Source organism: Tachypleus tridentatus, chromosome 4 (genome assembly GCF_004210375.1).
Source record: "Tachypleus tridentatus isolate NWPU-2018 chromosome 4, ASM421037v1, whole genome shotgun sequence".
Classification (NCBI taxonomy): Eukaryota; Metazoa; Arthropoda; class Merostomata; order Xiphosura; family Limulidae; genus Tachypleus; species Tachypleus tridentatus.
The window spans coordinates 76,520,494-76,534,553 of record NC_134828.1 but is presented as its reverse complement, the minus strand read 5'-3'; the positions used below and the strand labels follow the sequence as shown (position 1 = coordinate 76,534,553).

Below are 14,060 nucleotides of genomic sequence, written 5' to 3'. Positions count from 1 at the left end.
TAAAAACTATTATTATTGATCACTAGCTACGTTGTTTTTGGCCCTTGAAAAATTTTACTTTTCTGTCATGGAGAATTTTTCTGCAGTGGGATTTAGTCCTGTTGTCACCACCATCAGAAAGATTCTACCACGGACCCAGCCTATTCATGGATTATAGGCTTCTGCTGTCTAGATACCCTCAAAGGTTTTAGCTACCAGGATGAAGAGACACTCAATCAGCTATTGTTTGATGGAGGCTGCATGATAGTCAACTGTGACATGTTGAGGTAATTAACCATGTCCACCAGGATCACAAGATTCATAAACACAAAAATATCTTAAAACATCTGAGGAAAAAAAACAACTGATCAAAGCCTCCAGTGTGACTACCACCTCACTGGACTGTCCCAGAACACCACCTGCCATTGTTTCAGACATAAGAAATCAGCAGACGCCATAACATGTAAATGATGGAGACCTATGGAAGGTTTCAGCAGCTTTCTGCAATTCTTTTGGAAGGTCACCAGTATACAAGTCATTTGCACACACATACATTTATCTGATTTAAGTTTTTTTATCAATCAGTTTTGTTTATTAAAAATTAGTTTTATTTTCTTTACTTTTAATGTATTTCCTTTTTATTACCATCCAATTTTGTATTACTGGTTTTCTTTCTGTTCACTTCAAATCAGTATTTTAAGTATGATTATAACTTATTTTATAATTACTGATTTGAGCTACATCTAATCACTTTCATTTTAACTGTGAAATTTGCCAGTTTTATTTTTAACATTTTTTTATTCAGTTTTGTATTCTGGATTTATTAAGTTTTTATCCTGTTAGATTTGTCATTTGTTAGCCTATGTTATATTTTATGGTGAAGCTATTGTATTCTGTTTCTGGTATTTTGTTTGTAGAATAATTTGTATAGCTGGTTTCATTTGTATTTTTTACCTTATTTCATACCTATTCAACATTTGACATATTATCTTAAAGTTAAGTTAATACAAAGCAACTCAGATTTAAGTCTATTGTGAAATTATTTTGAGTTACAGCTTATTTTCACTCATTTTGTGTAACACTTTTTTAACATGTCCCTCAGGAGTCAAGGGGCATCTTTACACTACAGCTTGTTGAATATTAAAAGTCAGTTCAATCTGAAAATTTGTACAAAGGGTGGTTTTGAATGTAACTTTTCAAGACAGTTTTTAGTTTGTTAATTAACAAATTTTGAAGTGAAATACAGCATCTTCAAATCTCCATACCACTAGTACTTGTGTGTTTTTTGGAGACTTGCATGCTTCTTGAGCTTGGCCATTAAGCATGTGATTCATTGACAAATTTCAGTCACCTTACCATTTCAAATCACTTTTTGCAGCCCCAGTGTAAAAAGAGTGTTGGATATGCTCTTTAAATTTTAGCCAATAAAAATGCCAAAAAAGATTTCAGTTCAAATTAAGAAAAACTAGAATGGATAGTTTTTTTTTTATCCTAATACAAACTTCTTCTTTTGACTCATGAGGGACTTGTTAAAACTTTCAGTCATATTAAGTGTGTATTTACTGGATTTTGTGTACCCTATGGCATTTACCTTACATATTATCACAGCTTTTTATTAATCTATTTTACTGTAGTTAAAGTGAGTCTTATCTTACAAGAAGCTATAACTACATTTGTATTTTACCTATATGACTTAAAAATAAAATATTTTCGTTTTTAATAATAGTCATTAAATGTTTCATTATGTTTCTCTTCTCAATATCAGACACTATAGTACATTGAGACAAAAGCCATAAATGTCTTAATTTAATTAATTATAGCAATATTTAGGGCAAATGTGCCTCTCACCAGGACTGTGGTTACAAGGTTGTGAATCTTTATATCCTAATAACAGATTATTTCAAAATGCATGGACTACGTAGAGCATATTCAAACCAGAAGTTGAACTATGAAAACTATCATATTCATGATAAATTGCACATGATAAATGGCAAAATTGGGCCATTTTGAAAATAATTTGTATGGTTTTTCAGCAAATCAGGAAAATATTAATTTGATATTAACTTTCAGTCAGAGTTACACTACTGCAAACAAAGTAAGTCATCCAAGATAAGGTCCTGCTGTTTCCACATAGAATAAGGTAATGCAGGTCAGTTTATGTATACTCTACAAAGCAACAACACCTTGACATATATCCTTCTGTTACATGAAACAAACAAAAAACAACATGCAATGATATTCATAAATCACATAAACCAGTCATTAATTGACGAAATCTCTAATATGATCTACAAAATACATGTATGTCAAATATAAGCTCTTTTTCAAAGTTGTATGACATGAAATAACAGTTTCAAAGTTAAGACACTTTCTTCACACTATGTATTACTACTTAAAACATTTAAATGTTGGAATAACATTTAAGTATCTGTATCTATTATTTAACAGAATAAAGTACAAACCATTTTTTCATGAAGCAGTTATATAACACAAAGGTTATATTATTTATATTCTCATAAACCTCTGATTTTTTTTCCATTGTTGTGTACATGTATCAAAATAATTAAAAATGTATTGGTAAAATTACTTGGGTTATTATGTGAATTAACAGAAGAAATTCTTTTAGTGTATGAACAACAACTCATAGATACAAAACCTATTTAATGGCAACATATATATGCAAAACTGTCATGCAAACATTATTAGAATCTTGTGAATGTGTTGAGTTCAATACGATATTTATTTAGACATAGTTTAAAACATGAAAATAATGTCATGTATCTTTTAAAAAGTAATTAACCTTTACATTTAATTATTTTTGTTATATTTTTAGTCCTACAAACGTATCAAAATCAGTGTACACGTCTGGCTCAAAATTAATTTATTTAGAACTAGTGATATTTATCCATATCCTGTTTAGAATTAAGAAAAAAAAATCACTATAATGGATTGTCATAAAATTGTGCAAATTTTCCATAATATACATGAAAAACAGTACACAATATAACAAAAAGATAAGTTTTTCCAACAAAGATAGTGCAATAACACATAAAACTACATAACACTAAAATTACAATAATGGATGTTCTAATTACAAATTTAGGAATGTAAATAATCAACAAACATTTTATTTAAATGCTATTAGTTTCATTATTTTGGCCAATCTCCTTGTTTCCATTTTCAGATTGTCTTTTCTCCTCTTCTATCACATGTGGTTGAATGTCAGGATCTTCAATGTGTTTCTCTTTTATATCATCTTTATTGAAAGAAAGAGAATTTTCTGGATTCTCATTCATCTGGCTTTTATATTTTCCAGCAACATATTTCTGAAGTTGATCCATTTTAAAGGTGAGGTTCTCAGCCTTCAAATTTTCATTTGGCATAACCATCTTACTATCCATGTTCTCATACTGATTTTTCAAAACTAATAAATTTAATAAAAAGAGAGTTAAATACACTTGTGTCACGGAGCGTGTTGTTTTAAAAGTATATATATATATACTTTTCTTCCATAAGACACTGTGTAACAAGATTATTATTAAAATCAGACCAACAATTCATAAGTACCTGTTAAAGTGTTAAAACAAATTATTATCATTGACTATCTCAACATGCATATTTAAGGACATTTTTTTAATGCAACAATTCAGTGCTATCGTGCATATGCAAAAATGCTTTACTTAACACTAGCCTTGATACCCTCACTTAACCCTATGTCTTTAATATAATACAGTTGGTCCGTAGGATGCAAATAAGCATGTAAGAATCCTCCACTAATAAGAGTGCATCACACCATCCTCACATAGCTGACTCCCTCTATACCTTAAAACCATATCTTCACTTTGAGATTATGGAAAAAAAGAACTATCACAAGTGTTGAGTGTTAGAGGAAGTGAGTATCTATCAAATATTCATTTTCATGTTATAACTTTCAATATGATACATTATTTCTTCTCACACAGTAACTATAAACTAACACTGAACTGCTGGAGGGACTAGTGCAAATTTTACCTAGATGAGCACCCTTCAGAAAGCATTCAACACCTCTCTGTAAAGGAACACATTTGTGGGAGGTAATACTACATCTGAATCAGGTATCTCTTCAACCATTGGAAAATATGCATCTCTAAAGCAGGCAGAAAGGAAATACATCCAATACCCAGTAAGATGTGTTAAAATGGTGTACAATGACTGGGGTGCATCAGACTGTATTCAGTAGGTCATCTACAGTCCAAACCCTGGCACTGAGTATTTATCATTCCATTTGTGGGTGGAGGAGGGTTCCAACTATTTTCACCTAAAGATAAAGAAGCAAAAGGTAGTACTGGGAATGTATTATTCAGCTTGTGGTAGGATAAGAGCTCCCTACCAGCCATATGTGTGATGATTTATGTTAGCTAACGCAGCTATAATCCAACACCAGACCATCTGTGAATTGACACCTAGGCAGTGGTAGAATGAGGGGTCCTAGCTGAAGGGGTGAACTGTATTTTGGTGGATCCTCTTCAGTCTGGCATCAGGTATTGTTCTTCTAGTGTGCAAACTACACTGACAGAACGCCACCCCCCTTCTCTCAACTGAACAAGATTAAGCACATTTAGAAGGATGCCTTAATGATGGGAAGTCTGAAGAGATGCAACACTGGATAAAGTGTTCAAAAGCAGGGAAGTCCTGATTTATTCAACTAGGAGAGGGATGGGCAGCAATCCCAACACTGTTTTACTTATAATTGTCCTTGAATTGATTATAGCCTAGGATGGACATTGCTATGATGCAAAATACTGTGAGGATGAATCTACTAGCAGTCTTGTGGAACATCTCATCTTAATAGTGGGTTGGTTGGTTAGTTTGGTGTTTTATGGCACAAAGCAACTAGGCTATCTGCACCACCTTAACAGTGGATATTACAGACTGAAAATGCTATACAGTGTGGACTTATGGATAAGTACACCTGTACAGGCATCACTTACCACAGAGTGGGATCCAATATGTAAATTAGTAAAAAAGAAAAGTAAAGAAATATTAGCTTAATAATGATGCAGATAATGATAACAGGTGATATTTTGTATCCAGACAAGAAGATGGCTACCTGATGAAGGTGATGGGAGACAAATGTGTTAGGTGTGGTCTACATGCCAGCCTGAATGATTTCCTTCAATGGATGACAGAAATAGGAAGCCATGGTAAGGGAAGGTTGCCAGATCTGATGAGAGGGCACTTGGAAAAGACACTGGGGATCAGAAGACAAGGAAGAATAAGCCAAGCTAATAAGTTGGAAAAAATTCATCCCTTAAGTGTGGTAAGGAAAATATCACAGTGAGAAAAAGTTCAAATGGATAAAGAAGTGGGAATGAGAACCATCGAAAGAAGCTGTGTGGGCACAGCATAACATTGGAGAGCATAAACAGGACAGAGATGCCAATCCGGATCATAGTGAAAATACAAATATGTAATGTAAGGCAGGGAAATAGAAGTGAATGTGAAATAACCTTCATGAGTCACTGGGTTCTTGGGAACAAACTGCAATTCAAATACAGGAAAATATAGATATGGTGATAAAGGGCACATGATGCATCAAAGACAAAAACAACTGACTTATGATGAAGTCTTGAAAAACAAGTGGTACATGAAGCAGGTAAATAAGGATTTAAAAGTAGGTTGGATAAAGGTATGGAGAACAACAGTGAGGTCCCAATCAGGAATGGGCAGAGGTCGAGAAAAGTAAAGAACAAAAGTAATGAATAAAGAGAGAGAGGACCAGGAAAGAAAATATTTAATGGAGATGAGAGAAATAGAAAGTACTGGACAAGGCTTCTGCATAGCCAGCAATGGTAGATATGGCTAAACCACTGTCAAACAGACAAGTAAAATATTCTGAAACACAAATAAGGGAGAAGAGAAGCTATACATGTGAAGAGTTTAGACTACCTCGCAAGGGGCCTGAGGAATAACAAGAAGCTCCATCATACTGATGTGCCTATCTGATTCAATAGAAAACCAACAACCCACAAGTTCCTGTCTATAAAGAAATGTTCATTAACCTGTTCTAGATGGAAAGGTGGAAGATGAACACCTGTTGTGATGAAAAAATTTTTTCTCCAATTTGATAATTCAACCCACCCAAGCTTCCTCCTAAAGAAGCAACTGGGTGTGTTCTTGAGATGTGTGATGGGATGGAACTAATAGCAGCTAGTCGTCCATTAATGGTGTTACTGTGAGAATGCAGAAATTAAGCAAAGATCCTGATAAACTGAGAGGATATGTAGGGTGTGAATGTCAGTCCACACTATAAAGTCCAGAACAGATGAACTTGGCTCTTGTGGACCAAACAAAGGCAATGTTTAAGTGTTAGGAAAATGGAAAGGTGAAGGTATGCATCTGAAACATTCATCTGTATTCAAAGACCCAGAGGAAAAGGAAATAAGAGAAGATAAAGTTGTAATAGGTAAGAGACAATGAACAAATGTGAGGAGTGTTGATGAATAGCTTTCATCCTGGACTCCAAAAAGTTTGAAAGACCTTCAAAAACTGTCCTATATAAAAATAATGCCATATGAAAGTGACACAGATACTTGCAGTCATGGGTAGGTGCACTTTAGTTAACAGCATGTCCATACCCAGGAGATCTCAATAATAGAGGAGCCATGTGTGAAGGGAAATGGTCAAAGATGACAAGTGTATCAACATGTAATTCATAAAAGAGCAAGTATCCTCTGACAAACCCACAGGAGAATTGTGGAAAGCCTTGGAAAGGAGACAAATAGAGGAGAGGTGTCTTGAGAGAGTGGAGAGAGACAAATGTAAGCAGGAAAATTGGTCTTAAGTAAATCTCCCAGTTATCAGGGACAGATTTACACACCTGGATCAAAGATTCTAAAGTTTGAGAGAGAGTCAAGTAATGGAAAATATGAACAATGGTACATCAAAGCATAATTACCAGAGGTAAAAGGCAGTGTAACTCTAGAAAGTAACTGTGCCCCACACTGGTTAACATAAAGGAAACAAGGAGGAAAAATTAGGTAGTCAGAGGAAGGGGAGAAATGTAAAAGGGAAAAAAAGCAGTTGTACAACACAAGAGATACAGACAAAAAGGAACACATATGTAATACCATATCCTGAAAATTGAAGATAGTATGGGGGCATCCACAGGGGAAAGGAAGGGTTGCAAAGTAAAGGGAGGAGATAAAAAGATGCTGTTCAAATCATCAACATATTGTTCAGATTCACTAGGAAAACAAATATTTGGCCCTGGATCAAAAGACAAGCTCCATAATAGACTCCAATTTGCAACATACTAAAACCAAGATTTCTTTAGCTGAAAGTGTGGAGCCTGAACCCTGAGAAATTGGAGTTTGAGGTGCAGTTAACTACTATGGTACTGACAGTGATATGAAATCTGGAATTCATAATTCAATTGAGAGTGGAAACAAAATGAATATCCAAAGGTAACAGATGTGTAACTGTAAAAATATCTAAATCAAACATGAGTAAAATTGGAAAATTTCTTTACGCGACAGTGGTAAACCAAGAGAGGGTTCTACAGTACAGAGAGAACAAAGAGAGTGGATCACACTATTACTGGTGAAAGGTTGTTGCATGCTACAGTACAGCCATACCATAAAGTATTATACAACTTATTTCTCCAAATTAAATCTCAATCTATCCTAGGTTATCAGAAGTACTAAGAATCACATCTAAGCCTAATATTTGACATATGGACACTCGCATTCAGATGATAAGATTTCAGTGGTTTTAAACTTTTTTTTTTTGTATTTTGTGCAAAGCTATTTGCACTAGCAGTGTAAGATTAGAGTGAAGGCAGCTGGTCATCACCACCCACTGCCAACTCTCGGGCTACTCTTTTACCAACAAATAGTGGGATTAATTGTCACATTATAAAGCCCCCACAGCTGAAAGGCAAGCATGTTTGGTGTGATGGTGATTTGAACCAGCAACTCTCAGATTATAAGTTGAACGCCTTAACCCACCTGGCCATGCCAAGGCCTGATTTGAAACTTTATTAAACAAAAGAAGACAAACTGCTGTTAACAATTATTATGCAACTAAGTTAATGGACACCTTGTTGTTTAAAAATTAAAAGCTATCAATTCAAAATCGAGATAACCACATATTGTACCAAATGATAACAAAAAACAAAAGGAAATGGTTTAAATAAGTTACACTGGATAAATCTTATCACAAGATATATAACACACTAAGCAGAATTTTACAGACCAATTTTCTACTGTGCAAATAATCTAGAGAAAATCAAAAAGTACAGCAACAGTGCCATTTACCAATTAATATGTAAAAAATGTGAGAGGGTATACATAGATTCACAGAAACAAGAATTAAAAAAACATTCTACAAACTGGAAATTAAAAAAAAATGAATTGAACTTTTGCATACCCCCTAAATGACATTAAACAATAATTTGATCTGGAAATAAACTCAAAATTTTACATATCAGTAAAAAAGATTAAAAACACTAAATAGCCTGGAAATTTTACAAGTAAAACAAAGTCTTAAAAATAAATCCAGACAGTTATTAGTGACCAAACCAACTTGAGCTCCTCCTAACTTCTCACAAAATGAACATCAAGATTAGTTCTTATTATTTTGTGAAACATATACAAGTAATAAAAATAACATCTTGTAAATGTAAAATGATGTAGAGATGGTAATGTCAAAAAGAATGCAAGCAAAAATATAGTGATGATGCAGCTATACATAGATCATCCCTATATGACTTTCAATATTAAAAGTTATGTTACACTGTAAAATGCACGAGCACAAAATGATAGGTTGATCAATTTGACTGATTTCATAGCAAGAGTCTGTAGTGATTCATACGTGTTTTAACTCAACTAGGGTTTCTTGTACATGAGTCCTAGGCTCTTTATTACAATACATTGATGTCTACCCTAGCATGACCGTGATGTTATGATAAAGAAACTGTACATAAAAAGTTAAGAATATATTACTTCCAACTGCAGCAATATTAAATTGAAGTATGCATTTTACAGTGTAACATTCAATTTTAATATTGAGAGTCATGTAGGGATGATCTACATATAGCTATATCATCCCTATGTTTTGTTTTGTTTTTGCACTGGCATCCATACATCATTTTATATTTACTAACTTTTTTTCCCCCGACAGAAAGTAAGTGAATTACATGAGTGTATGTAATAAAACTAAATATTATTTGTATCAAGGCTTTTTTCTACTCCTTTTCTTCATACATAATATAGTGGATGGCTCCTTAAAAACGTTGATTGTATAGTGTATAAAACATCAAGTATTCTAAATGTTACAGTCATCTAATATTCATCTATTATTGGCTGGTGATTCCTGCTTCAACCTGTACTAAACCTTTTTAAAGGAACATCATATTTTTGAAAGAAATATATCTAGATACCTTTAAGGGGTAATGATAACATTGTTTACACTAGAATTATGATTTTGTTTTAATCACTACCAGCTATTATGACTATGTGATGACATAAAATGCTGTCCAGAAACACATGGTGGGTTTAGGTATAAGCTGACATTAGCAATAAAAGTAGTTGTAGAATTATCTCAACTGAAACAAGAAGAAAAATGGATAATTTGGTGACTTGCTCACTTTCTGATTTGGCATCTTAATGATGGTTTCTTGCTTTGTTTTTGGGCTTGTTGGGTAAAAAAACAAATGAAACTGAGTGACAATCAAGTTTTAAATTAAAATAAAACTCTTTGTAATTGTTAATTTTTTAGCATGCATATGATAAATTCTTTGTTGAACTTGTTTACAAACCATGATCTTTAACTCTCTTAACACAGGCCTGGTCAATTTGACCGACCTCATGTCTACTTTGTACTTGTTTAAATCTTTACAGATTTAATACTTCTAATTTTCAATATACTGTGTATATCTTCACAAAATCTGTCGGTCTTTCAGTTAACATTATAAGTCTTTCACATACAAAAAAATCATATCTTTTTAACAAACTAAAATAAAGATTCATCCATGAATGGATTGAGTATTTGTTCGAATAGTTCATGTGAACAGTAATTTTCATGTTAAGATTAAAAAGTTTTCCTCATCTAAAAAAGTCTCAAATTTCTTCTGTGTAATCCCTAAAACCTCCTAAATACATTTAAAATATTTTTTTGTCAAAAAATTTAATATCCTATCTGTTATTTTCTCTACCCTAACTCTATACAATGTTGGTCAATTTCACTGATCTCCTAGCCACAAAAAATAAAAAAATTCTAAATTACCCTTTATTTCACAGAATGACTTCAAATTGTAACATAACATAAGCTCATAACAGTATACATCTATTTATAATTAAATTTTATTGTTTACTGCCCTTTGAACTGTGTTTAACTATTATCCTCACCATTATAAGTTGTAAACTGCTTGGAGAACATGCAGTTCATGTTACACTATTGAGTTACATTACCCATGAGCTACTGCAAATTCTTCACAAGCATGCCTCATGAAACATTTTTATTATATTACTACTTATTTTACCATATCTAATCTAACTAAAGTAAAAGAGTCTGTACTTTTATATTCGAGTTACTTCTTTCATAATAATAAATAAATAATAAACAAGAAAATAAGAAATACTCACTGTTGATGATACTTAACCCTACTTTTTTATACTAATGGTAATAATGCACTAAATAATCTTTATACACTTAAACAATGCAACAAAAAACATAGTCTAATAACATATAAAAAAGTTGGCAATTTCCCTACCTCTCAAAAATTTTCTACCTTTCTAACTGTAACAAGAGCCATTACAAATTCACCAAAGTTAATATTTTGATTTCCTGTAAGAACAGAGCTTGTGTTCTAAAGCAAACTTGACAATTATGTATTCAGAACATAACATTATGCATCATTTGATAAGTGAAAACCTTGAGTTTCTTTTGGTTATAGGTAATATATATATTTAAATGTAAGTAAAAAAAAATATTGACAAATCCTGAAACAGAGGATGTGAAAAGTAGTGTGGTAGAAGTGGTATGATTTTCTACTCAATAGAAAACAAATTTTTTGAAGGCTATACAAATTATGGTTTGTTCTAGCATTAATGATTTTAGAGCGAGTAACATACATTTAATTTCATACTTTTTTGGAGAGGTAGTGAATAAAACAGAGAAGATGCCTACAGAAAATGAGTCACATGAGTTATATTAGGGGAAATTAAAGATTTTTTAATTTTGCCTTGTAGAATTAAAAACTTAAAACTTATGAGCTATTTGAATTTCAACTCTACCTCTCAATGGTTTTACACGACAAACAATAAGTTCATGGTATGAAAATATTTTGGCTTATGTTTGTGGTATTCAAGAACTGATGTACAAAAGATAAATTTAAAGTTTCTGAAAAAAAAAGTTCCAGACCAATTATGTATAGAACAAACAGAACGCAGATGATAAACAAACACAAATAAATATTTTTTCATAATATTGTGCATTTGGTACTCTTATACGTCATTTATCACTGCCCCATTTAGTGCTGTTTCATTATAATGCACATGCACAAGCTCAAGTGCCAATGCTTGGTAATTTCCAAGAGCAGCTGTTACTGCATTATTGCCAACAATCATTTAGTTATTCAGTGCACCTCATACAGAATATACATGCTCATCTGCTGTGCATGTACATTATGCGGCAAGTATTTTCTAGTGCATTTTACCCACAATATCTGAAAAAAGCCTACAAATGATGTCAGTGCATCTAAGATGAAAAAAGGAAAAGCATTTGCATTGATGTGAAACTGCGAGTGATAAGGTAGTTGAAAGCTAGTGAATGTCATGTTGATGTGGGTACTTCTTTACACTTCACAACACCCACAAGAAGAACAATTATAAAATATGCAGACAAGATAAAAGCTTCTGCAACTATAACAACAAAATTATCAGCAACAAAGGTAACTAATTCAAGAAGTCATTTGTTTGAAGAAATGGAATGAAGGCTCAGTATTGGGGTGGATGATCAAACACAAGGTAATGTGCCCTTACGCCAACTGATAATAATGTAAAAGGCAAGAAACACCTACTCACATATTCAAGAACAAAAAGGAGATATGTCAAAAACATTTACAGCTAACAGAGGTTGGTTTGATAGATTCAAAAAGAGCACTAACCTCTATAGCATATGCATTACTGGTAAAGCAGCTAGCATGAATAAAAAGGCAGCCCAGGAATTTCCTACAAATGTGAAAGCCATTATCAAGCAAAGCAAGTATCCTCTTGAACTTGTCTTTAATGTGAATGAAATGGGCTTTTTTTGGATAAGGATGCCTTTTTGTACTTTTAATCTCCCACAAAGAAAAACATGCATCTGGGTTTAAAGCTGAAAAAGACTGGTCAGCTCTCTTGCTAGGGGATAATGCTAAAGGTAACTAATTTAAAGCTGATACTTGTATATCATTCTCAAACACCCCAAGCAATGAAACAAACTTTAAAGTTAAGTCTACCAGTGATTTGGAAATCAAACAAGAAGGTTTGGGTGAGAACTGATACTGTTCAAAATTGCTTTGTTTCACATTTTTGCTCATCTGTGAAGCGCTACTGTGAGGAGTGCAACATTGAACCTAAAGCATTGTTGTTGTTTGATAATGCTCCAGGCCACCCTGATAATTTAGACACTCTTCAAACCTGCATTCCTGCAGAAGTGATTTACCTTCCATCCACACCACTTCATTAATACACAATCAATGGATCAGGGAGTAATATCGAATTTTAAGGCCTACTACTTCCGCCGCACATTCAAGCAACTCGTAGAGAAAACAGATGGGGATAATAAACAATCCATCAGGCAATTTTAGAAAGACTACAACATTATGGATCCAAAGCTAATATCCGAGCATCCTGCAATAAAGTGACACCAAACAGTATGAACAAAGTGTGGAAGAAGCTATGGCCAATAGCATGCAGCAATTTAGAGAAAGTTGAAGGGGAATTGTTCATCCAAAACACTGTTGAATCGGCCATTGAATCGGGACAGGAGGGCGTTAATGAGGACAATGTTGAGGAATTGCTACAGACCCATGGTGAGAGTCTTAACAAGGATGAACTTCAAGAATTAGCAGAGCAACACATCCAGAGGAATCTACTGCCTCTAATGCAGAAGAGGAAACACCAATGAGAACTTACTACAGAATTTTTCAGTAACAGTATCACAGCAACCATGCAAATCATGGACGAGTTCATAGATAATAACCCTGACTATGAATGGAGCTCTAAAGCAAAACAAGGTGTTCTTGAAATGATATCCTGTTACCAAAAGCTGCTTCATGAGAGAAAACTCAAGAAAAGAAAATCAACTCTTAACACCTACATCATCAAGAAGCCAAGGTTTGCAGAAGATTGACAGTCTGGTCCCTCATCTAAAATAATATGAGTGGCTTTCATAAAAAGACTCACTTAATAACAGCTCATTATACTATGTAACACAAATTTTGTTCCTGGATAGTATGTGTTATTTTTTAATTGCTTATGTTGTAAAAGTACAGAAAATGGCCATTATTCCCTTCAAACTTTGCTTTTGTGACTTGGATAATGAAATTTAGAAATTAACCCATTTTGTATGCAAAAATGGGCAAATTTGTACATTTTCATTTTCATAAGGTCTTAATAAAACAATATATGAATCAAGATTTACATGTATTTATACTAAAGTCATACAAAAATGAACAAAAATGTTCAGAAGTGAGTAGCTTTTCGAGATTTGCGACTGTAATGTAAATCACTCTCACATATCAGCCCCCAAATACAGCCTCCCATCATGTTTTCATTACATGCTCCTTGGTAGCAGCTTTCAAAGTCCAGTATATCTTGGTGGAAGCACTTGCCTTGCTCCTCTGAGTATGCTCCCAAGCTTTCCTTGAATTTATCAAGATGAGCATCAAGGACATGGACTTTCAGGAACATCCTGCAGCTCATTTTGCCATAGTTCTTCACCAGAGCATCAACCAGATCCACATAATTTTCACCCTTGTGATTGCTCAAGAAGCCCTGAACCACTCCAAAAAAGCTGCCCTGAGCTTTTTATCCTTTCCTATTGAGCTTCTTGGG

General features: G+C 33.4%; 1 protein-coding gene across 2 annotated transcripts in view; it reads right to left on the bottom strand.

Moving 5' to 3' along the window:
* Nucleotides 1-1,755: 1,755 nt before the first annotated feature.
* The window catches only part of LOC143249482 (uncharacterized), a 48,609-nt gene continuing 36,304 nt past the window's right edge, over nt 1,756-14,060 (bottom strand). For both annotated transcript variants that reach the window (XM_076499400.1, XM_076499399.1), the window contains one exon: nt 1,756-3,403. In XM_076499400.1, coding sequence (XP_076355515.1) covers nt 3,111-3,403 — 293 coding nt within the window. In that variant the 3' untranslated portion in view covers nt 1,756-3,110. The remainder of the gene's footprint in view (nt 3,404-14,060) is intronic.